This window comes from Fukomys damarensis, unplaced genomic scaffold (genome assembly GCF_012274545.1).
Source record: "Fukomys damarensis isolate Sample0158 unplaced genomic scaffold, DMR_v1.0_HiC HiC_scaffold_16, whole genome shotgun sequence".
In the NCBI taxonomy this organism is placed as follows: Eukaryota; Metazoa; Chordata; class Mammalia; order Rodentia; family Bathyergidae; genus Fukomys; species Fukomys damarensis.
Genome location: NW_022900928.1, coordinates 20,872,973 through 20,899,217, shown reverse-complemented (window position 1 = coordinate 20,899,217; position 26,245 = coordinate 20,872,973). Strand labels below are relative to the sequence as shown.

The 26,245-nt window shown below is 37.9% G+C and overlaps 1 protein-coding gene across 1 annotated transcript in view; it reads right to left on the bottom strand.

Annotated features, from left to right (window-relative positions):
• The window catches only part of Ric3 (RIC3 acetylcholine receptor chaperone), a 61,391-nt gene that overhangs the window by 6,850 nt on the left and 28,296 nt on the right, over window positions 1-26,245 (bottom strand). The window contains exons 3-6 of the mRNA XM_033763918.1: window positions 16,761-16,984; window positions 15,502-15,574; window positions 13,373-13,466; window positions 1,095-1,240 (exon numbers count right to left, since the gene is read on the bottom strand). Coding sequence (XP_033619809.1) covers window positions 1,095-1,240; window positions 13,373-13,466; window positions 15,502-15,574; window positions 16,761-16,984 — 537 coding nt within the window. The remainder of the gene's footprint in view (window positions 1-1,094; window positions 1,241-13,372; window positions 13,467-15,501; window positions 15,575-16,760; window positions 16,985-26,245) is intronic.

The following is a 26,245-nucleotide window of genomic DNA, read 5'->3' as shown; positions in this document are numbered from 1 at the left end:
AAAAATTTTGCTAAGAAAATAAAAAAGGCCAGCTACAGATTAGAAGAAAATACTTGTAAAATACATACTCAATAAAGGACCTTACTTGTATTTAGGATATACAAAGAACTCCTAAAACTCAGTGAGAATATAATCAACCCCATTTTTTAAAATGGCAAACAATCTGTACAGACACTTCATCAGAGACATACAGATGGCAAGTGAGCACATGAAAAATGCTCAACATCATTAGTGACTAGAGAAATACAAATTAAAGTCACAATGAAATACCACTATATATTCACTAGAGGGGCTAAAATTAGACTGACAATATCATGTTAGCAAGGATCTGGAGTAGCTGCAATTAGAGCCACTTTGGAAACTAAGCTGACAGTTTCTAAAGAAGTTAAACATAAATTCACCATAAACTCTAGAAATTTCACTCCAAAGCACATACCCAAAAGGAATACCAATATATGTCCAAACCAAGCCTTGTATACAAAACTTCATAGCAGCTTGATTCATAATAGTTCAAAGCTAGACACAACCGAAGTGCTCCTCAACTGGAGAATGTATAAACAAAGTATGGCACATCCATGTAATACAGTACTACTCAGCAATAATAAAAAAAAGAACTGCTGATCACTCAACAACACATAGGAATCTCAAAAGCATTATGTTAAATCAAAGAAGCCAGAAATCAAAAAGCATGTGCAGAGGCCGGGGATTTAGCTCAGTGGTTACACCGCCTGCCTCACAAGTGCAAGGACCCGAGTTCGATCCCGGGTACCAAAAAAAAAGCAGTATGATCCTTTTGTTTACAAAAAGCAAAACCACAGGGACACAAAGCAGTTCAGTTACTGCCGCAGCAGGAAAAGAAGATTTCCTTGGGTAAGAGAAATATCCTATACCAAGATTGTGGTTCAATGATATAATTATGCATATTTGTCAAAATTCATCCAGTTGTATATTTAAAATTGGTAAAAATTATTACATATATTTGTGTGGTGTGTGTGAGTGTGTGTGTATATAGATAATAGAACTGACTTGTAAAAGTGTTGAAGGTCTCTTTCCTGAGCTGACAGCTTATGAAGAAATGGGAAGATGCTGTTTACCTTCCCAATCCTCCATGTAAGGGGCTTCTTCAGCTTCTTTCTCAGGAGTAGAGCTGTCAATGAACTTTCCTTCTTTCATGACCCTGGTGATTTCTCGGAGCTGATGCAGCAATCGTTTTTCTTGGTCAGAAGTCACAGTCTGTGCTCTGCTTAGAAATATCAGACAATCCAGCCAATTTAGCAGTAAATACTCCTAGGCAATGGACAGAAACATCACTATGATCTATTTGAATCATAGAATAGGAAATATAATAGCAGTGGTAATTTCTAGGAATTGATCCTGAAACTACATAGTAGGAAACTAGAGATGTTACTTCAATGTTCTGACTTTATCAGTGGGAAAGCTAAGACCCAGAATAGAACAAGGTTTCACAATGAGTTAATGTCAATACTGAGACAAGACCCCAGGTATCTCCACTTTTAGTTCATGCTTTCACTAAATCTCAGTCTTGATTCTCTAATATCCTAGCAATTTCAGTTACTCTCATATTTATTCCATTTATTCCAGACCACTTTTCTCTCTCTCTCCCCCTCCCTCCCTCCCTCTCTCTCTCTCTCTCTCTCTCTCTCTCTCTCTCTCTTTTTTGTACTGGACATCGAACTCGGGCCCTTGCACTTGCAAGGCAGGTGGCGAAACCACTGAGCTAAATCCCCAGCCCCACTTTTCTCTTTTTGAAGCAAGATCTTCAAAGAAAAATGTTCTAGGTCATTAGCTTCCATGAGGGAGAAATATTCTACTAGAACCATGAGGCTTATTCTAGTAGTGCAGGAATAAGGATATATTCTAAAAATTCAAAGCTGTATAATTCTGAAAATTCAATCACCTTGTCCAGAAAAATTGGGGAAACTGGGATGTATAGAAGAAAAATTATATATGTATAATAGTGGTAGTTAACCATAGCACTATAACAAAAATAATTTTCTTGACTTTTGATAGCATTCTGTACAATTCTTCCCCCTGTGGTACTAGACCCAGAGCTTCACAAAAGCTAGGCATGTGCTCTATCACTTAGCCACACCCCCACCCCCAGACCTTAAGTGCAATTCCTGAAGCACAGGGCTGTTTAGAAAACCCCTTCTGAGTCCCAACTTAGCTGTGTGGCTCTAGGCAAATATCTACAAAAATAATGAGGTTAAAGGATGAAGTTTCTCTGAGAAGAAAGCAGTGCATCACACTGAAAGGTGGACAAAGCCCTTAGAAGACAGAGAACTATCTGATATAAGAACAGTTTTATCTAGTGACAGGGTTTAAGAGAGACTATTCTCTTAAATTCTCTCTTTATTCTTTCTTCAAAACTGAAGGCATTGCAAATGAACCTAACACTCATGAAGGAAAAATGATGCATTGTGTACCATCCTGGAGGAAGTATCCTCTACTCTTTTCAAAGCCAGTTCTGGGAGTGGTGTTCCTTTTTATAGTTAGCCCAACAAATTTTAGCCTTAATTATTAATAACAGAAAAAAAAGTGTTTTCCTTCCAACTTTAAGGATGTAACTGAGGAGAATTAAGGTGTGGCATTTCCACCTAACAAGTGAAAAAACACTACAAGTTCCACTTCAACATCAAAAAGTTTCAAAGCCATAAATGGAAGAAGCCTGAATGTTCCAATTTCAGCTAGAATCTTGTATTTACAGTGCCTCGTACAGCTCTATTTTTCCCATTAGCACCGGAGTCCTGACTTGCCACAACTACACCTGTGTCCCACATGGGCCCTTACTCTTACCGTTAAAACCATCTACTTTGTGGGAGAATTCAGGGGGAGACTAAAAGAGCCTACTGGTTTACCACAAAGCTCTGGCCCACAGGCTTCACAGGCCACTTTTCAGGACTGTATGCAGGGCATTCTGATGTTTCTGAATGAAACAGTCTTGATTTCTGCTTCTCAGAAAACCTGGAAGCCCTTAACAACAACAACAACAAAGATAACTAGGCTGAGAAACAAGAACAAAAGAAAATTTAAACTAAAGCATCCTCCTTTCACTCTAATCAAGCGTTCTCATACTGTGTAGTAAATGTATTAGGCATTAACCAAAGTTCACCTTATGACATATTCTGAATTTACTGGAATGAACGCTTTCATAGATTCCTTATTGTCTCAAATTAATCTGATATTCTTGGAGAGCAGTGATAATATGTTCACAACCATACAGGCACAGTGCTATGATCATTGTTAAGTGCTCAATAATTATGTGTTAGTTTGTCTGGTTCTTGTTTTCTCACCTCTGTTTTCTTCTATCGCTCTGAAATCTGGCTCCCATTCCATCATTTTACTAAAACTTATACAGCTTTATAAAAAATCACCAACGATGGCTTTATTCCTAAATCCAAGGTCTTTTTCTCAGTTCACTCTTTTTGGCTTTTTTATACTGTGGACCATCCTTTTCCTTGAAACTTTAGTTATTGAGACATTTGTGTCCCACCCTCTTTTTTGTTCTTCCTTCTTCTACCCTCTTCATTAGCCCATCCTCTGAGCTCTGTTGTTTTTTTTTGTTTTGTTTTTTGTTTTGGTGGTGGTACCAGGATAGAACTCAAGCCCTTGTGCTCCCAAGGCAGACAGCGGAACCACTGAGCCAAATCCCTCGTCCTGAGCTCTGTTCTTTTTTTTTTTGTTGTTGGTACCAGGGATTGAACTCCGGTCCTTGCGCTTGCAAGGCAGGCCACCGAACCACTGAGCTAAATCCCCGGCCCCTTGAGCTCTGTTCTTAATTCACTTTTCTTCTCTTGCTTCCTAAAACAGTTTTTCAGAAGGGCCAAGCCTAGGAAACTTACTTCTCCATTCTTACGATACTGGACCCAAGAAGCTGACCCATTAGCACTGTCCCTCTACATAGATGTCCTAACTCTACTCTTAATATATTTACTTTTCACATAACATCCATCTGTAACTCATGTTCTTGGGCATATCCATTTGGAGTCCTTGCCACTACATTAAACCTTAAATTAACTTTAAATTCACTCCCTCAAAACTAGGGTGCAGCTGGACCTGGATCCCAAGCCACTGCATGGACAGGCAGGCCAGGAGAGGCTGAGTATGACAGTTTCCAAGACATTAGGAAAATAAAAGGTCACAGCTAGGAGGTAACATCATCAGACCTTCAACCAGAGGAGTCATCAAGTCCTGAGTTCAAGAGTTAACACACAGAATAAAACAGATTCTAACAAAACTACTCATGGTTAAAACAGAAATCAGGCCAGCAAGAGAAGACTGCAGGCTACTATAGCAGAGTGTGATGGGTATAAAGGATCAGGTCATCTTCCTTGTCTTTTTTTCACTCTCAACAAAGGACTTCTACACTCAAATCTTATTCTGACTTCAAGACCCAAATTTCCTGTTGCTGTTGTATATTACACATGGATGTTTTGATGGCATTTCAACCATATTCAAAGCCGATCTTATAAAGTCTCGTCTTCATTCTCTTCGTGTTTCATCTTGGTTAATGCTATAAACTTTACTAGTAAATGCTATAAACCTTCAGCTTGTCTTTATGTCCTTCTTTTCTTTCATGGATCTTATCTAGTTAGAAGTTTTCCTTTGGGGAACCAATCTCTCTTCCACTTACAGTACAAAGGTTAAGGAAAGTCATTCATCCCCTACCCCCTCCTGCTAGGCTGGTCAGTGCCTCATCATCCCATTCCGTACTCTGGGATGCAGCGTTTGATTTGGTGATAGATATAAGGTACATGTTGGAGCAACTGTACTTTCTCTCAGAATTTAATCTGGAACCCAATAAAGCCTATATAATACTTCTGATGCTCATTCATGCTGCAGCAGTCCTTGGAGTCCGCCCCTTTGTTCCTGCTCCCTAAATCCCCACAGCTGCCCTGGATGTTCAGCTACTCCTTTGGTACCGTGAGCCACCTCATATTCTTCTAATAAATTCTGCTCCCCCTTCCCCGTATTATTATTATTTTTTGAGACAGGATGGCACTAAGTGTCTATGTTGTCCAGGTTGGGCTTGATCTTGCAATCCTCCTGCCTCAGTCTCTCAGGGTGCTTGAATTTCAGGTGTGTACTATTACTATACCCAGCTTCTTCCCTCCAAATGTTTGCCAGAGGTGGCTGTTTGCAAAAAGGAATCCCAATAAAGCCTGCTATTAGTTTTCCCACAAAATTCCCTTAATCTGTTCCCTCTTTTCTTATCTCACTGGCCTATTTATTATTTTTTTCTAGGACTTTTTCAATAACCTTCTAGCATGTAACTGCTTTGCATATTACTATGTGTGATTTTTCAAAACACAACAAATCATGACCTTTCTCCTCAAAACCCTTCAGAGGTACCTCACTGTAAAAAATAAATTCCAAACCTCTCAGACTACCATAAGAGGGCCTTTGGGTATGGCATTTACTTATTTTCCTCCCATTATCTGTCCTTTGCTCATTTATCCCAGCCCTAATGTACATCACACAAGTGACTTAGGACTACGTGTACTACCTGCCATTCCGAAACCTTGACTAGACTCTCCTATTTGTTTGCTGCTTATACTGACCTCTTCCTCTGAAACATTCTTTTCCTAAACTCTGAGAAAAAACTTCCATACCATAAGGGCGTGTGTGTGGACATGTGGTACAGGGAGTCAAAACCAGGGGCACTCTGCCATTGAGCCTAGTCCCCGGCCTTTTTTATTTTGAGACAAGGTCTTACTAAGGTGCCCAGGTGGGATTTGAACTTGCAATCCTCCTGCCCCAGCCTCCCTCAGGGTTGGGACCACAGATTTGTACCACTGTACCCTGATCATAAGACTTATTCAAATTCCCTTTTCCACAAAATCTTCTGTGGAAAGCAAAATAAGGACCCCTAAAAGATGCTGGGCCCTAATCCCTGGAATCTATGAAGGTATTATCTTATATGGAAGAGGAATAAAGGCTGCTAATCTGCTTATTTTTTTTTTTTTTTTTTTTTTTTTTTTTTCTAGTACCAGGAGCCAAACTCAGGTCCTTGCCTTTGCCAGGCAGGCACAGTAATCCCCTAATGTTATACAGGGTGACTACCCTGGATTATCTGAGAATTATAATGTGACTATTCATAAAAGTTGGAGAGAGAGGCAGAAGAGATCACAGTGATACAATGTGACAGGGTCTCAACCTACTGTTGCTTGCTTTGAAGATGCAGAAAGAAGGCTATGAGTGGGGTCAGTGGGGGGGCAATTATAGAAGCTGAAATGATGAGCAGATTCTGCCATAGCATCTTGAAAAAGGAATATACTCCTGTCAAGACCTCAATTTTTCACTCAGTATAGAACTCCTAACCTACAAAACTATAAAACCACAAATTTGTGTTGTTTTAAGCCACTGGGCCTATAGTAATGCATCACAGTTCCCAATACATGATCCTTGAGCACACGATCTGCTGCTGACTGAGAAAATAATAGCTGCCACTGACAACCATGCCAGAACTGTGTAGAGGAAATGAAAAGGTTCCAAACAAGTAGTTATTATCACCGAAGCTTCCTCCTGTATTTTCCTTAGCTCTACCTTATTCATTCCTTCTAGATGTGCTGACATTATCAGTCTGCCAGCACAAGGAATACAAATTTGAGCAGTGTAAGTTCTATACCCTCAAGGTTTCAGAGCATTAGGGAAGACAGAAAAGTTAACAGGAGATGAGAAAGGAACGCGATGCATGTAACTCCCAGCAGGACCCGGTGGTGGGGGAGTGCATAGGAGGCACACTTAGCCAAGGTCGGCGGGCTCTCAGAGAAAATGATGCCTATGTTGAAACCTACCAGACAAGCAAGGGTCAAAATATGTGTGACGGGAGTGAGGGATGATATCTCAGGCAAAGGAAAAAGCAGAAGCACACTAGAAGCACAAATGCATTGGTATTTCAGAGTACACGAATGGTCGGTATAGCTGAACCACACAGGAGGCAGGGGGGAGGAAATGGTAGAGGGAGATGGAAAATGAATATAAAGAAATATAAAGCGATGTAGGTATACAAGGCCAGGGCACTCAGAACTATATAGGCCCTGTTAAAGATTCTGCACTTTTCAAGACTGACAGGGATCTACTAGCCAGGTATGGTTGCATATACCTGTAACCCCAGCTACTTAGGAGTCTAAGGCTGAGGCAGGAGGACTGCAAGCTTGAGCCTGGAAAACTTAGTGAGCTTCTGTCTCAAAATGAAATAATAATGTTTTAAAAAAGGTCTGGGGCTCTAGATTAATGGTAGACTTCTTGCTTGGAGTTCAATTCCCACCACTATTTTTAAAAAGGGGGAGATATCTACTGAAGGATTAAAACAAAAATCATAATCCACCTATGTGGAAAGCAGAAATTGAAGGGAAGCAAAATTAGAGAAAAGAAACCACATGAGGTAGTTCTGACCTATGCCAAAGACAAAGCCATTCACTCATTCATTCTTTCTTCCATTTTAAATAATACTTTTTAAAGAGACTACTATGGGTCTGTGCTAGGTTCTGGAACTAAAAAGGACAACCCCGCCCTCTGTAAAGTTTACAGTCTTCTGCATAGATGCACCGATTGACTTATATAACCATATGAGATACAGGAAGTGAAGGAAAAGGTGGATCAAGGATGAGGTCTAATTTCTGCTTTGGTAGCTAAAAGATGATGGAAAAACCTGCTGAAATGGGGATATCAAAGGCAGATCAGCTTTAGCTCAGGGTGCACAATAAATTCCATTTTGGACATTTATCTGTTCAAATAGCCCTATTGCTCGATGAGGCCAGGGTAGGTATCTATGACATACCTCCAAAAGGGCTCAACACAGAGGTCAGGAACTAAAAAGGATCTCAACAGGGAATGGCCATGATTTACTTTTCCACCATGAAAATAACATACACAAGTTAGAGGATGTGACTGAAACTACAGTGAATGTTCAAATTTTTAAAACTTTATTACAGAAAAAGACCCACTACCATTAATCTCCATCAAAATATTCCCCCTTTCTTCAAACACTTATGCTGTCATTCTTTCCACTCTCTGAAGTGGTTCTGGAAGTCTCCTTTCATTAGTGTCTTTAAGTGGCACTGTCATGGCTGCTTCAATGTCTTCAATCAGTTCAAAACGTTTATCTTTCATGGTCATTTTGACTTTGAGGGAAGAGCCAGAAGGTGCACAGTGAAAGACTCAGTGACATAGGTGGATGAGAACATACTGTAATGTTTTTATGAACCTCCCTTTCCAATGCATGGCATGTAAAAGCAGCATTCACTATATTTTTATCACATCTTGTCAAGATACTCACAAAAGAGGACTTTAGAACTGCTTCACAAAGTGGCAAGAATTGATGAGATACATATGTTTACAACAAGAGGGCATATTCTGAGGGGTATTAATGGCAATCTGTCTTCATACTGTAGTAAATTCTTAAAAATTTAAACATTTACTGTATATTTTGATCATACCTAATACATCAAAGGTGAATATTCTAGCTGGGTGTGGTAGCGCAAGCCTGTAATCCCAGCACTTGGGAGCTGAAGAAGGAGGATCGCTGTGAGTTCGAGACCAGCCTGGGTTACACAGTGAGTTCCAGGTCAATCTCAACTACATAGTGAGACCCTGTCTCAAAAACCAAAAAATAAAAAAGGTGAATAATCTTAGAATTCAACAAATATTTACTTAATACCTACTATATGAACACACTGAACAAAATAAACTAGGTCTGTCTTCAAAGAATTTACATTCCAGCAACCATGTCAGAAATCTAACAGCAAACCCCACACGTACTCAGCTTGCCTACCGGGGCTCACCCTCATTGTCTCTCTTGGGCCATGTCATCCTTATACCAGTAAATCCCAAATGGACATGCTATTCTAGGAAGGAAATTTTTATGATCATGAGGACAGAAACGGCGGCACCTCACTTCTCATTCCAAAATCCTTTCCTTCCACTGTGTTCTGGAGCTGGATATTAAGCTTAATATCAGACATAATGTGGTACAATACATTACAGGAGATTTCACTAAACATGTACAAACTTACATCATTCACAGGTGAAAGTGTCTAAAAAGTGTCATGAGACTATATTAAAAACATTCTCCAAGAAAGGAACCCTTCTCCATTGTTGGTGGGAGTGCAGACTGGTGCAACCACTATGGAAATCAATATGGAGATACCTCAAAGAGCTTGGACTGGAGGTTCCATTTGACCCAGCCATCCCTCTGCTGGGTATCTTTCCAAGAGAACTAAAAGAATCATATCACAGAGAAGTATGTGCACCCATGTTTATAGCGGCACAGTTTGTAATAGCTAAATCTTGGAAACAGCCCATTTGCCCATCCGTTGGAAACTGGATAAAAAAGATGTGGTTTTTCTATAAAATGGAATATTACTCAGCCATAAAGAAAGAGAAAATAGATTCATTCATAGGAAAATGGATACATATTGAAGATATACTCCTAAGTGAAATAAATAAGTCACACATGTGTAAATACCAAACAGTTTCCCTGGTATGAATAATCTGCAACAATGCATAAGATTCTAATAAGATTACTGACATTTAGAAATGGGAAGAAAGGAGCTAAAGGTGTAGGGAAGGTGGGATGGGTAGGGGAAGAGTAAAAAGGGAAAAGAAAAAAATGTGAGATAATGAAAAGATGAAAATAAAGTGTTTGTAGATGGGGAGGGGAGGAAGGGGTGAAGGGAGGGCAGAGGTAAGGGGAAAAAATGAGAATCAAGACTTGTCATGTAGAGGTACAAGATCCCAACAATGAATGTAAATGTACTGTATCCCTAAAATGTACCAATAAACTCAATTAAAGCTGAAAAAAAAAACATTCCCCATATTTCTATTCTTACAGAAACGTATGTAAGATATTAGAAATTACATATTTCTCTAATTTCAAGCCAACATCTTGGCATTATGGAATGAATCATATATATAAGACATAGAGGCTATAAATGAACATGTCTTCCTTGTCTCAAATCCTTTCCCCAATCTCCAGGAATATGGGGAAGTGAAAAAATTATCAGATAGGAAAAAATACTGGAGAATTTGAGCCTTTCTAACAATCATAGAAGCACAGACTTGTGAAAAAATAAATGCAACAGAAACTGAGGTTAAATTTTAAGTATAAAAAAGAAAGCAATATAGAAACATGAGCTACTTAAACTCTTACAGTTTTGAGTATGGGAAGTCCCATAGGGCCTACCTGTAAGGGTAAAAGGTGTTACATTGGGGAGTGTCAAAGACAAAGTCATGTTTTATGGACTGGAAAATGAGACTTGGGAAGAGCCAGAAGCTTTGGTTTTTTTCATGCAGAAGAGGTATCTTTCAATTCCTGAGTAGTACTGTGGAAAATGTTTTACATGATCTTTGCCACATTGCAGGCTCAAATCAGTATGCTTATATCAGGAGTTTATAGCTCAGCATCTTTTTTGTGGGTATGATACTGCAGGGTAGAACCCAGGGCTTCACAGATGCTAGCAAGCTCTCTACCACTGGCTACATCCCTAGACCATTTTTATTCATACTCTCTTCATTCAGCAGTACTGGGGATTGAACCCGGGGCTTTTGCATTGATATCCCTTAAATTTTTTAAAAAATTGATTCCCCCAAACTTAAAGACCCAATCCAAAAATGGGCATCTGAAATGAACAGACATTTCTCAAAGAATTAAAAGCAGCAAATAAATATATCAAAAAATGTTCAACATCACTAATCCTTTGAGAGATACAGATGAAAACAATACTGAGATTCCATTTCACTCCAGAAAGAAAGGCTGCAAAGAAGAAATCAACCAATAACAAATGCTGGCAGGGCTGTGGGGAGAAAGGAACCCTTCTCCATTGTTGGTGGGAGTGCAACCACTGTGGTGATCAATATGGAGATACCTCAAAAAACTATGATTAGAGGTCCTAATTGACCCAGCTATTCCCCTGCTGGGTATCTTCCCAAAAGAATTAAAATAATCATACCACAGTGATATATGCACACCCATGTTTATAGTGGCAGTTTGTGATAGCTAAAACTTGGAAACAGCCCAATTATTGTCCATCAGTTGGAGACTGGATAAAGAAGATGTGGTTAAAAAAATGGAGTACTACCCAGCCATAAAGAAGGAGAAAGTAGAGTCATTTATAGCTAAATGGATGCACAATGAGGCCATACTCTTAAGTAAACTACATAGGACAGATGTGTAAATATCAAATAGTTTCTCTGGTGTGAGAAACTGAAAGTGTAAATAAGAATCAAAATGTATAATAGATAGGGGCCAGGTATTTAGCTCAGTGGTTCCACTGCCTGCCTCGCAAGTGCAAGGTCCCAAGTTTGATCCCTGGTACCAAAAACAAACAAACAAAAAACTGTATAACAGATAATGTGAAACAGGAAGAAAAGGTCTAAAGGGGAAGAGGAAGTAGGAGGAGTAGGGGAAAAGAAAGAAAGGAAAGGAAAAATATGAGAAAAGGAAAAAGTGGAAATAGTCTTTGTAAATAGGGAAGGGTGGGAGGGTTGAAGGGAGGGTAGGGGAATGGGGAAAAAATAAGAACAAAGATATATCGTGCAAATGTACAAATTCCCAGTGATGAATGTCATCATACTGTATACCTAAAATGTACCAATAAACTTATTAAAAAATTTTTTTTGAGACAATGTCTCTCTGAGACACTAAGTTATCCAGGCTGGTCTCAAACTGGTAATCCTCCTGCCTCAGCTTCCTGAATAGTTAGGATTACAAATGTGTGCCACCACATCTAGTTCAGCCTCTTATAAGGAGTAAAACACTGGGTTAGGACTTTCGGTACCAGAAACAATAAGACAGTATAATCACCCCAACTGTAGAACAGGGTTAGCTCTCCTATCTCTGCACATAAAACACAGAGACATAACCCTGGAACAAAGAGGACAGATGGTAGTTAGGGTTATAATACTGCACTTCTTGCTTGGGTAACAGATGGCATGCAGAGGTTGGATAAATCACTTAACTTGAGCTAAGGGAGTCTGAGTAACAATGAGTAATAATACGAAAATATTTTCACTCCAAAACCCAGAGATTGGATTTCTTAAATAAGGGACCTACAGATATTCATTTACAATTTTCAAAACCCTTTGATGTGGCCTGGGACTTCTGATGGCTCAGGTCAGGGTGTAGATATTTTTTTGAGGCATAAGGGTCTACAAAAGCATAGGTAGTTCTCCATCAAGACTGTGAGTGGCAGGTACTTGTTAAGGGCAAAAAAAAAGTGTAAATATAAATGAAATATAATTAGTTTAGTCACTCATAGGTCATATCTATCTATCTATCTATCTATGTCAACTAAGAGGGTAATTCTTAACAAGTACTCATATATCAACTTATTATGCAATCACAGACATATTCATGTATCATGTATATACACTACTTTAGGGAATATTCCAGTTAGTAAACCTGCATTCTGGACCACACGGTCAAGGCTACTAGGCCTAGACAGCCAAAGCTCATCCTCATAAATATCATTTCAACAGCACAGGGACACTACAGGGAACGTCAGCCAAGAGGCTACGACCTGAGGATGCCCACTTATCTTCTACCCCGCCACAGACGGGCAAGCAAGATGGGACCAGTGAGCAGCAGAGGGGCGTGGAGCACCAGTAGCATCGGGGGTAACAAACAGAAGAGGCCAAGGCGAAACAGCAGCTTCCTGGGGCACAAATTCCATGGGGAGCCAATGAAGCAGCAGGAGGACCCTTCAATACATCTTCATGTGTGAGATTTTGCTACTCATCCCCAAACTCTTCCTCTGTCCTTGTCAAAGGCCTATGTGAAATTGAATCTCTCCTTTTCTTCCATCTCTTATTTGGATTTTCCTCCAAAATCCATGGTTTCTTAGTTGTTGCCATTTCCATCAACCTCCTGCCAGGATGACAGCAAGATGGGTGTGTCTTGCCCATGGTGCATCCTAAAAGGCTACTTCGGCTCTTGACACTAACTTTACATGTCTAATTCTGTGCTAGCAGGCAGTTAATACAAAACGTAAGTACCTAATAAGTTCATACTTGTTTTTTTCTCGCATGTGGTCCCAAATATTCAATAATCTGGTCTTCCCTAAAGTTATACATTTTTTTCAGACAGCTAGAACATGTTCCTCTCCAAAACTGGGTTATTTCACACTGCAGAATTTACTCACTCTCAGAATAATTTGTAACACATTAAACTCTTGAAAGCTGGCTGCTTGATGGTATGAAAATGAAAATACTAAGAAAAAATATGTAAATGGAAAATAAGGTGAAAGTAATATTCGATGAAAAAAGTATTTTACATATCAAAGAAGAGCAAAATTTGAACTGATTCTTTAAATGGGAAACAATCTTTGAGTCCTATTAGATGAAAACCTACCTTTCACCATTAGGTCCCACTCTGTTGATTAATTTTTCCATGGCTTTCTCTGTCTCTCTCAGTTTTTCTTGCAGTTGAGCAAGTTCAAAATTGGCTGAAAAACAAGTATCAATCTAAGAACCATCTCGCACAATTCCCTAAGCCCTCTCATGAAATATAGCCTGTTGTGACATTCTATGATGATCTAGGTTGGTTCTGAGACTTAAGATACCAAAGGTCAAAAAAGGTTCAGGTGTCTAGGCACAAAGATCTACAGGATAAATAGCTAGTGTGTATCAAATAAATCATTGCATCTTACATACAGAAAGACAGAAGGACAAACTGAAGAAAATACCCAAAGGGAAAAACACACCTACATGGTCACCTAAGAAGAAATGCAGGAAACAACATACTCTTTGTGATCCAAACAATGCCTGAGGGTAAAGTGCCAAACCTATAAGGTTCAGTACTTTTGAAAAGGAGTTAAGACCCTGAAATGAGCACCATTTTTACCTAAAGCTCAAGAATCTATCTGGAAGTTAATAAACGTTGAACTTCTTAAATGGAGAAAGTCTTGAACTAAGGCTGAGGCCTCTGTACCCAAAGTGTTCTACCCTGGATATCTGGGATACAGAGTAGGCAATGTTAAGGTGTAACCCTGTCTCCCAAATGCAGTTTTCTCAGCCAGGGTCAGTAGGGAGCACACCTATCTACTGAAACTAACAGTAGAGCCCTAAATATAGAACAGAAAAAAGAAATTACTCAATCAGTATGTGAAATGAACTGTAAGGTAGCAGGAAAATAAAATGCTATTCATTATGCGCATGATCTAGTTTTTCTATTTCATACCTGAGTATTTTTCTACCCAAATACATTGAGAGGATCATTACAAAATGTAATATTTAAAAGGCTGTTTAATGCTTCTAGAAAAATTCATGCGTGCAGCTAACATCTGTAAAGTGTATAGAGTTAGTGCTTAGGTTATTTTTATTTTCTGCATAATTCAAAATTAAAGGATAAAAACCTACTATTACTGTTATTATCATTATTACAAAATAACTGCTCTTAGGAATTCATTTAATTTACTTCTTTCTGCCACAAATGAATTATGGTAAGATACAGAATTTGCTATTCTTTAGCATCCACAAATATTTTCAAATTACTGATGTACTTACCATCAATATCTTATTTAAGTACACAGCAGCCTTCTTCAAGAGCTCTTTGACTATTTAAAGATTTCTAAAAAGGATGCAGAGTGTGACTGAGATATCTACTGCCACAGAGAATCAAGAGTAAATTCAAAAGCAGTTATGGCCAAGGGCAGGTGCTTCTTTGGCTCAGTCTCACTTCATTTTGCTAATGACTTTCTTTTAAAAACCTCTGATGAAGCAGAATTGTCCATAATAAGGTAGCAATCTGACCTTAATCTACTCTTCAAGACTCATTTTCCACAGCTGTCACACGTGAGCACTCTCCACCTCCACAAGTTCTGGACCTCATGCTTGTCTGTACCTTATGCCTTCTGACAGGTTCTCCTTTTTATCTGCCCACACGGACATGCTTTCTCATAATGCTTTTGACAAATCCCTTCTTTCTGGGTGGTAAACTTTTCACAGGGTATTCTTCCTGACATTCATTCTAGTATATAAATTCTAAGAAGAAAGAGCTATGCTGTATAGATTTCATTTCCCCAGAGGGAGGGCACTGGCTATTCTAGTCGGGCAATAAATATTTGATGATCGAGTTTCAAAAGTTCAAGATGTTAAACTCTTTCCCAACAAATAATAACTGATCTTCACAAAGATATGATTTCTCTGTTTTCCTCTCTATGAAATAAAGAAATCTGCTACCGATATTTTGAAGCTTGGCAATGAGAAATTACCCATTCCAAATGTAAACATTAATTTGCCAATGTGTATAAAAATGGAATTAGTGGTTTTATATTTTTTTGTAGCATTCTTCCCTTAAAAGCCTAAGGCCAATACAGAAACTTCTGAGAATTCCCAGAGCTAAAGTACAAAGAGTATCAGATTAATTTAGAGCAACTTTGGAGAAATGTTTTTAAGACATATCCACAAATTGTTCCTCAGGTTGTATTATAGTTGCCTAACTCAATAACATTTGTGAATCTACCAAGAAGGGGTACTTACTGATTTTCCTGTGGGTATTTCCAGGTGTGGCAGTAGAGCATTTCCGATCCTCTGCAGTTTTCCCCTTTGAGAGCTGAGAATTGAAGCAGGTACAGCACATCAACAGCAGCTCAAAATCTCAAAGTCATGGAACCCCTCATATTAAATGAAAAAAAATAAAACAAAAAGGTTGGAAGACAAACTTAAGTTAGAAATCAAATCAAATAGCAACATTAAATAAATATCTGACAAAAAAAAAAAGATAGTGAAAGATTCATTCAAAAAGGTAGCCAGGGGCCAGGGATTTAGCTCAGTGGCTCCAGCGCCTGCTTTGCAAGCTCAAGGACCGAGTTCGATCCCTGATACCCAAAAACAACAACAACAAAAAAGTAGCCAAAGAAAAATTACCAAAATGGAAGAAAAAAAATTTCCTAAAGATCACCCACCTTGCTCATCTACAAGGGGAGGTACAACTACTGAAGGCAATTCTTGCAGACTCAACTGAGGCTGCCTGCAGAATTCCGAGTCAAGGAAAGAAAAAAAAAAAAAAGTAACCTTACTCTAGTTAGGAGCACAAAGTGAAGACTGCCTCTACTTTACAATTCCCAGGCCAAGAGCCTACAAATCCTGTGTGGAAATAAAATTTAACTGGGGGGTCTGCTTTTAAAAGACCCACACCCTATCTCCCCAGAACCAGAACATCTTTATGCCTCTTTAGCTTGCAAAATCATTGTCTTTTTTCCCCTTTTGGATATGAATTACATTATTCATTAGATTAGGAATTAAAAGTTCAGGGAAATTACTGGCAAGGGTATTAAAAAACAGCATCTCACATTTCTGTGGAGAAAAGGGACAAAACGGTTTTGGTATCATCATTATTTGGTCTCACAATGACTACTTGGAAATCACTGTGCCAATCCTAACGCTTGTCTAAAAAAATATTTTTGTTTTTTCAAATTGCAAAGATGGTTACTATTTTTTGGCTTTGAATTATAATGCTCATTGAATCAGAAATTAGAAGATCCTGGTTCAAGTCCTGATTCTGCCTTTTTAGTTGTAAATTGTGGAACAACTTACTTAAACTCTGAGCCAAGATTTGTCACCTAAAAGTAAGAGAATAATCTATTCTAAGTACCTCACAAAACAGAAGCAAAGTTTAAAATGGTGACAGATTTGAAAGAGCTTTTTGAACACTGATAGGCTTTAATGTAGACAATAATTTTTATTATAATGATACTGGATTTTCACTGATATGACACGATTAAGAAGACTCCACTTACCTTAAATAGAATGTATAATATATATAAAAAAATCCCAAAGCCATAGATTGGAATAATTTGCCCCATCAGGCCTCTTCCACTACCTCCTCCAGTGCCTCCACCTGATCCTTTGGTTTTTGCAAATGCCCCGGCAAGGTGAGACCGCTGGAAACGACCTCCAGGAGCCTGGCCATCAGAGGGCGCTGGTTGATGATGCATTATAGGGGGTAATCGGCCCAATTTTCCTGAGAAAATAAATGAATTTGTTGTTTTCTCTTCAATATTTTAAGTATAGTTACTATGAAACACCTCATGCATCAAGGCATAGATGATACAAACCAAATGATACAAGTTTAAGAAAAAACAGGAACTGGACTAAAAGGAAATTGATGAATACATCCACAAATACTAAATATCTTGGGCACTATCTAGCTATTCACTAAACTCATTTTTTTCTTCTTTCGGGGCCATAGTGAGACCACATATTTTAGCCTCCCACAGAGCTAAATATGACCTTGTGACTGGGTTCTGACCAAAGGAATGTAAGTGATTGTAGTCATTTAAGGCCTTGCCTATAAAGCCCCCCATGTATCCAACTTCATATTGTTTCTCTTCTGCAGAATGGATGGGACATCCAGGAGACCTTGGAAATCATATGATGAAAACAGCAGAGCCTCCATCAACCTGGATTCCTGAATAACCACGTGGTTAAGGACCCTCCACTGCCACCACCTTGCTAACTTATAGCCATCTGAACCTGCTTGTAGGAGTAAGAAATAAGCTGCTATTATGCTAGGGCCATTACCTACTTTGGAGTCCATCTATTATAGCAGTTAGATACCCCGATCTAATGTGGCCTGGAAGAGAGCAGAACCAGAAAGTGGAAATCCATCAGGATCCAAGACAGCTACGTTCACATTCTAGCCCAAACTCTCTCCCTCTCTATGGGGTCATAAGACTTTTCTTTGCTTCTCTGCATGTGTTCACAATCCTTTTTCTTTGGACCATTTCTCTAGCTTCTTTGTACACACAGTAGAAGATGGTCACCCCAAAACATCTCAACTTGCATGTCCTTGAAGAAGCCAGCTAAGACTGGCCCTAATTTAAATTCCTTAGAGGGAGACTGAGTACACAGATTGGCTTGATAAGTGCCCCTTTCCAATCAGGTATAACTGAGCAGTCTCAATTCATGTAGTATAAACAGGGTCAAAGGGGCTCAATCTTGTTAGTAGAAAAACAGGGCTTACATTTCTCATATTTCTTCCCTCTATCAAAAGCAGCCAAAAGTTAACACCACAGCCTCCTGAGAGCCATAAGAAAGAAAAGAAAGACATATCTTCAAAAGGATATGTAAACAAGTGTGTATGAAAACTACTGGGAGACAACACTACAGAGTAAAAAACACTAGATGGCAGAGACTATAAATAAGACTCTGAAAATACAGAGCATAAATAAAAAGCTATTGGATTCGACTCCAACAATATAAGGGATCACTGTTCAATAAAGAATACCATGAACTAAGAGGAATGAAAGCAAGGAAAAAAATTTACATTTAAAACTGACAAGGGATGAAATATCTATAATGTACATGGAGAGGCTCCAATTCAATATGAGCATCACAAGAAGCCCAACAGAAAAACAGGCAAAAGATATCAGTAGAAGAGTTATATAAAGGGAAGCCTAAGTGGCTAACAATATATAAAAAGATGATCATACTGAAACTAAAACAAATGAGAGGGCATTTTATACCTACCTGAAGGGTAAAATCAGAATGGTGGATAATGGCAAAGGTTGGCAAAGACATGAAGAAGCAAGAATTCTCAAGCATTGCGGTTAAGAACATAAAATGACAGACATTCTGCTATGTGATTTGTCTGAACCTAGCAACATTCATTATGTACAGGCCCTATGGCCCAGAGGTCGCTCTTTGGTGGATAAATCCCTGAGAAATTCTCAAAGATTTATGTACAAGTAAATTACACACTATAGGCATTTGAAAATGTCTGCTATGATGTTATAGCAGGGATCACAAAGTCTTTGATTTCCACAATTGGGACAGAAAATCAAAATGGAGTTAATACAAATATGGAATTCTATGTAACTTTGAGAAACCATGCTTTAGATGTACCTGTGGAAACACAAATTCATCTTTTAAAATTGCCAAACATCATTGAAGGGAACCCGATGTGAGCCAGGTGTGGTGGCGCACACCTGTAATCCCTGCACTCAGGAGGCTGAGGCAGAAGGATCACTGTGAGTTCAAGATCAGCCTGTGAGTTCCAGTCCAGTCTCAACTACATAGTGAGACTCTATTTAAAAAAAAAAAAAAAAACATAAAAAATAAAAAGGAGCCCGATATGAGCTCTCCTTGAGATTCGGGAAAGGGGATAGCAAGCCAACTCCCCTTTGGGCTGTTCTATAGCATGCCAGTGTCAACCAGTTTCAAGGAAAGAAACAACTACAGCTGAAGTCTAATTAAAGAAAATACACATTCGGGTGCAATGTGTAAATTATGAGAACCTGATAAACTTTTCCTGAATCCTGGACGACATGCTTGCTTGATTCTTCTTTCTGCAAATCTAATAAAAGTGAGGAGCACTATCAGTTTGGGACTCTTTTGTTCACGACAGGCAGAGAGTCCCCTGGTCCTTCTCTTCCAAATTATTTTTGTGTCTTTTGTCTTTAATCCTTGTTCACCTCTTGGGTTGAGAATAAACCTGAAGGTTGGACTTCTACAATCATGATGTAAGGTAAAGACATAAACATAACTAAATTATATCTCTTTCAAGTAAATATGTAGCTATAAAGACATTGTAATGGGTGCATATGAGCCAAGAAGAGAACGGGCATATGGAATGAGGATAAAGGACTAAAAACAAGAGGAACAAGGAAAACCCTTTCACTGATAAAAGTGCTATGAACTGAGGGCTCTCTTTAAGCCAATTCTCTTCTGTCCTGTAAGGAAGAAGGTAGGGAGGTAAGACAGCTAGCTACTGGGCCTGGAAGCTGCCTTCTGCCTAATGTCCCTTCTCATCCAAGGGCTGGCCCAGTGGCCCTCCTTTCCCTCCCAGTACTTGGGAAGACATGGAAATCATATGAAAAAAAACTCTCTTCAAAGTGGGACAGCAACAAAAGCACAGCTTCGGAAAAAGGGGGAAAACACCAAATCACTGTCCCTTATTCTTAGTGTTAGTCTCTTTTGGATTGTCAAGGATCTTAATATACTATGTGGTGAATACTGACCACAGGCTATTAAACACCTTCAAAAAATAACTCGTCAGCATCCAGGAAGCTAGTCCTCTCTCTCTCTTTTTATTTTATTTATTTATTTATTTATTTATTTATTTATTTATTTATTTATTTATTTTTGCTAATCCTTCTCTTGAGACAATCTGACATGTCAGGTGGCTAATGCTCAACAAACTACATTTAATATTTGGAGTAATAGCTGACAAACATCATTTTAATGTACTAAGACCACTGTCTTTAAAACTTGGCATAAAACAGAAAATAAAATCTTAACACATAATTGACAGACATTATTTTGCATTTTAAAAATTTAAGAATGATAATGCTAAACATCTCCCAAAAACTTTTATAGATCTCTAAGCCATGAAGGTTTAGAAGATACCTAAGACTATTATAGGTAGGAAAAGAAAAGCACCATAAATTAAATATAAATAACAGTTCCTACATAGAACAGTGATTATAAAAAGCAGTCTGTACAAAACAAAGACAAACAACAAGGACAGGGTATCGTGGGCTAAATATTAAAAGGATGTAAAAATAAATTTAAAAAAGAAGAGTCAAGTGCTGTCAGTAATTGCTGGGAATCAAATTCCAGAACAGCAGAGAAGGAAGGAAGACCAGGAGGAAAGTTGAGTGTGCATGATAAAAAAGCTGAGAACAAAGAAACTACTAAATAGGTTCAACGACTAAATTAGTTTGGCTCCGTTTAGAGAACTGACAAGAAAGAGGGAGACAGAAGTGAAGATGGGAAGGAGCTAACATGTGGTGTATAAATTTGATACTGTAGATCTTGATGAGAAAGGTGCTTGAGGGGGATTAATCTAGGAGTTGAATACAAGGCCTAATAGAGAAACTAAGGTCTGGGAAAAAAAAACAGCGAAAAGGCTATTATAGTAATTTAGTTCTCCGATGCATGTGCCTGAGGTGCCTATAAAAAGAAAAAGAAAAAGTCCAAGGGCTATTCCCATGTAATTAGCAGCAGCATTTAATATTGAACAGAATATAAAGCTAGCTAGGGAGGAGTCAGCTGCAGGACGAAGGACTGAAGATATTAAGAGAAGATAACTGAAGAAACAAGAAGGGCTTATGATTATAGAATGACTGAGTACACATTTTTCATACATTGCATTTCAGGTGTTGATGGAATATAGAGAAAAGTTTTATTAGACCACAGATAGGCTTGAGAAGTAATTTTGTTGCTATCCAAATGACAAACATAACTAAAACTGAACGAATTGTTACCAATATCAAAATACTGAATGAAATACAAAGTTAATGAAGAAAAAAGAAAAATAAACTGGTCAAAACCAAAGTCAACCATAATCATAAAAGTCAGAGGACAGAATTAAAACCAACTGAAAAGCCTAGAAGAAAAAAATTGATTAAAGATTAATGGGAGTCCTTGGTTTTAGATACATTGTTGACAAAAGACCAACATTATATAATATCCAGACTGTCCCATCTGTTTAGACAATAATAGAAATAAAAGGACAATAGTCCCACCTTACTCACTCATGGTTTCACTTTCTATAGTTTCAGTTATCCACTGTCAACTATGGCCCCAAAACATTAAATGGAAAATACTAGAAATAAACAATCCTTAATTTTAAAATGCACACTATTCTGGGTAGTGTGATCAAATCTCATGCCACCCACTCCATCCTTCCCAGGAATGAATCATCCCTGAAGCCATAATATCCATGATACATAAGCTATCCACCCATTAGTCATGTAATAGTTCTCTCAGCGTCCTGAGTAACTGTGGTGGCACTGCAGTGCTTACATTCAACTGACCTTTGTTTAACTTAAAAATAGCCCCAAAACACAAGAGTAGTGATGCTAGCAACTTTATAACAGTGCACTGTTATAATTTTTCTACCTTCTTATTATTGTGGAGAGGAATGACTTCTATTGAGTATGGATTTTTTTTTCAGCTTTAATTGAGTTTATTGGTACATTTTAGGGATACAGTACAGTTACATTCATCGTTGGGATCTTGTACCTCTACATGACAAGTCTTGATTGAGTACGGTTTTTGAGGGGCGATAAAAATGTTCTGAAATTGACTGTGGTCATGATTGTACAACTTTGCAAATATATTGAAATCACTGGCTGTATACTTTAAAGAGGTGAAATGCATAGTATCTGAATTATACCTGAATAGAGCTTTTTTTTTTTTTTTTTTTTTTTTTTTTTAGGTAATGAATGAAGGCTAACCACCTGTTACTTTCCATTATTACAATGAAATATCTGAGGCTGGGTTCCTCATAAAGAAAAGAAATTTACTCAGTTGACAGTTTTGGAGGATGAAAGTCCAAACTGCAGAGGCTGGATCTGGCAAAGGCCCTCTCCGGCTGCATCATATCATAGCAATTGGTACCATGGTGGGAATAGGTACAAGAGAGGGATCGCATGGAGAAATTTGAAGGCAAAGAGGGTGGGGAGTAGCCAAGCTTGATCTTTTATAGCAACCCTCTTTTGAGAACTAACTAGGGTCTGATGAAAACTCTCTTAATCCTTTTCAAGGGCAGTGGCTTCAGTGACATAAGGACCTCCCAGTAGGCCTTAAAGCTTCTTAGCATAGTCACATTGCAGACCAAACTTGCAAAACATGAACCTTTGGAGGATCACACCACTCTAAAGCACAGCACCATCACGTAGGAAACTCAATGCTCTACCTAGGACCTCTGTACAGCTCTGTTAGAACCATCTTCTTCATTAGTTGGGTTGATGAGTGACCGTGGCAGTAAGAAGAGAAATACAGAATAGAACTTCAAAAAGCAAAATGAGTGAAATCATGATGAGGCAAGACATTAAGAAGACCTGTATTAGAATTGATGAAAAGGGGTTACTGATTTTTAAGACACATCAGAAGAGGAGATAACATCAAAGAGGTATTAAAAGGTAGAGAATATTGCTTTCAAAGGTAGGACAGAAGAGCAACAGAACATATACACTAGATGGCAGAAATAAACTTTATATCCTAAAAATTAGAATATTTTATACCTGGTATAAGAGCACACACATATATACTTAATATTATGCCAGGCATTCTGTCCAGACACTGAGCTTAAAATGATAAATGAAAATAAAACAAAGCCCAGTCTTTAAAGAGTTTACAGATAAGGAACATAGTTACAGCAACACGGTAACTGCCTTAACCATCAAGATTAAACCATTAGGAATTCTCTGCAACACGAGAAAGTGATTCTCAACTGTTACATATTGCTCATTCAGTAAATATTGAATTAATCTGAATAAATCTTTGTCAGATTTTCCTGTCTTCATCTCTATGGCACATCACTTTCCTGAGCTCTTCTCTTCCCAGTGACTAGTTATCAAACTTATTCCTTCTCAGTGTTTTCACTGGCTCTTCTTTAACCTCCTCCCCTTCCAAGATTTTATCTCAACCTCTGTTCTTTATCCTTTTGCAAACTCATTTACTCTCAAGGAATCCATTTTTTATGGCTTGTATCTACATGCCCCCTCAAAGCCTCATGCACTCATAACTTTGTAGAGCTGGATCTAGGGTGTGTGATACTGGGATTAAGGGTGTATGGTATTAAATTAGCTGATTGCTTTAACATAGTTCTGGATGTGCATAATGGGAAGGCCTATGCTGGGTGTGGGTGGTGCCACCTAAAAGGCTGGTTGACTAGATGAGATAAAAGGGAAAGGAAGGCTTGCTTGTTGCTTGCTGCTCACTGCCTTCCTTCTGCTTGCCACCCTGTGGTTTTTTTCCCCCTTTGTGATACCTCTGCCATGCCCCTCTGCCTTGGAGCCAGCCAACTACGGACAAAAATCTTTACAAACTGTGAGGCAAAACAAACCTTTCCTCTTTTAACTTTGGTTGTTGGGTATATTGTCTCATCAATAAGAAAGTAACTAAGACACCATTATAATTTCCAAAATGTATAATTTTAGTTCTAATTTTCCCCCCATGCTCTTTTATCTGTCACCCCAGTTAATATAACTGACTTTTTGTATGTCTAGTATCTTGAACCTAAAAATGAAACACAATCTCACCTTCCAAACCTCTTTTTGTCCTGTGTTTCACTTCTTAGTAGATTTATTCCGTGAGATTTGAGACCTACACCCTCTGCAATCTCTAACCAAAAGTATACTTAAGAAAGTAGGCTAGGGTCAGAACACTGAAAATGGAAGAGATTTCTCTCTTCATAAATTTAATGAGCTTCAGTAGGGATCAACCTCACCCCTTGGATCTTGGTACCATCATGTTTCTTAGAACAGAATCCTCTGGAGTATTTTAAAAATCAATAATACAACATTTGGAAATGTCTACTTAAAATTATTTTTAAAGTAAAAATATAAACTATAAAATATGCCAGGTATCTGAAATAATATATCAGCACCTTCACTGCATACCACTCTGATTTAACTTGTCTCGTATTCTCTTGTATACTCTTGTCTACACTTAAGAGATAGATACGACTCTGGATCTGGTGCTCATTACAGCTGTGTCAATTACAATAGGAATACATTGTGAGAAAATGGACTGATAATCAATTTTGTTATCATGTGAACATCATACAGTGCACTTACCTAAATTAAGATAGCTACAGTATCACTAGGCAATATAATCTTATACGGGGCTACCACTGTATATACAGTCACTGACTAGACTATCCTCACACAGCACATGATTATATTAGAATGTGTGTTTATGGACTTTGGCATGTAACTATATATATTCATGAACAATATACCACATTGTCTTTAACACTTTAAAACTTTATATTATGAATGAAGTGTGTGATAGTTGTATAATATGAACAGACTCAATGCCATTGACTTGTATACCTAAAAATAGTTAAAATAGTAAATTTTGTTATGTATATTCTACCACAGAATTTAAAAAACCGTATCACGGTAACATATTGTAATCATGCTTCTGTGACTTCTCTTTCCCTGCCTTTTTCCTGAGTGAGGATCAGTATTTTGACCCAGAAATGTATTCCTGTTGATACATATAGTTTAGTTCATTTGTTTAAAGTGTTGTATAGCATCTCATTATATGATCATTTCACAATTTATTTATTCATCCTATGGCTGAGATACAGTTAAATTATTATTATTATTATTTTTTTTTTGAGACAGGGTCTTGCTATGTAGTTCAGGCTAGCCTCAAACTCACTATGTAGCCTAGGTGGCCTCAAATGCGTGGTGATCCCCCTACCTCAGCCTCCTGAGTGCTGGGATTACAGGCATGTGTCACCATGCCCCACTAAATTATTTCCAATTATTCATTCTTAGAAATGTTTTACTTATAGATTTTTTTTTTCCCAGACCAGGGATCAAATTCAGGACCTTGCACTTGCTAGGCAGGCACAGTGCTATTAAGTTACATAACCTGAGCTAAATCCCCAGCCCTTACTTATAGCTATATTCTGGACAGGATTTGTGGGGCTTTCTCAAGTTGGCTTTTAAAAAACAGATAAAAAGTAAAGACACTAGAATATTAAAATCTGCACATTTTCCAATGTAGAAATAGCTGTGTGACTACCTCTATAAGTGTTTAAGTAGTTTATAAAATAAAAACTTGACTAAATCCTGTTTATTGAAAGCTATACCAACATTTAGATTTTTTTTTAATTGAGTTTATTGGTACAATCTAGGTATACAATTCAGTTACACTCATCACTGGGATTCTGTACCTTTACATAATAGGTCTTGATTCTCATTTTTTCCCCTTGTCCCTGCCCTCCCTTCTCCCCCTCCTCCCCTCCCCATTTACAAACTTTATTTCCATTTTTTCAGTTTCTCATATTTTTTCCTCTCCCTTATTATCTTTCCCCCACCCTTCACACTTTCCCTACACCTTTAGCCCTTTACGTCCTATTTCACATTATTAATTATCTCATTAGAATCCTGTAAACTATTATAGTTTTTCACACCAAAGAAACTATTCAGTATTTCAGTTAAAGAAATCTCTGTATGAACATTAAAAATAGGGAATCCTAAAATAAAACTAAAAAGGAAAGTAAAAGAGAAAAGGCAATGATGTAACATTAAAATAATCCTTAACTCTGGAGATGAAAATGGTCCCCAAACATATTTAAATTGCTTCTTGCTCTTATAGTCTTATCTTATTCTTTTTTTCATTATTTAGAGAATACTTTATTAGTTTCTGTAATCAAACCCACATAGATATGACCTTACATATTTAATACAGTGCGTTACCCCTGTACACATGAAAAATAAATAAATAAAAATAAATTAACATTTCTAGACCAATA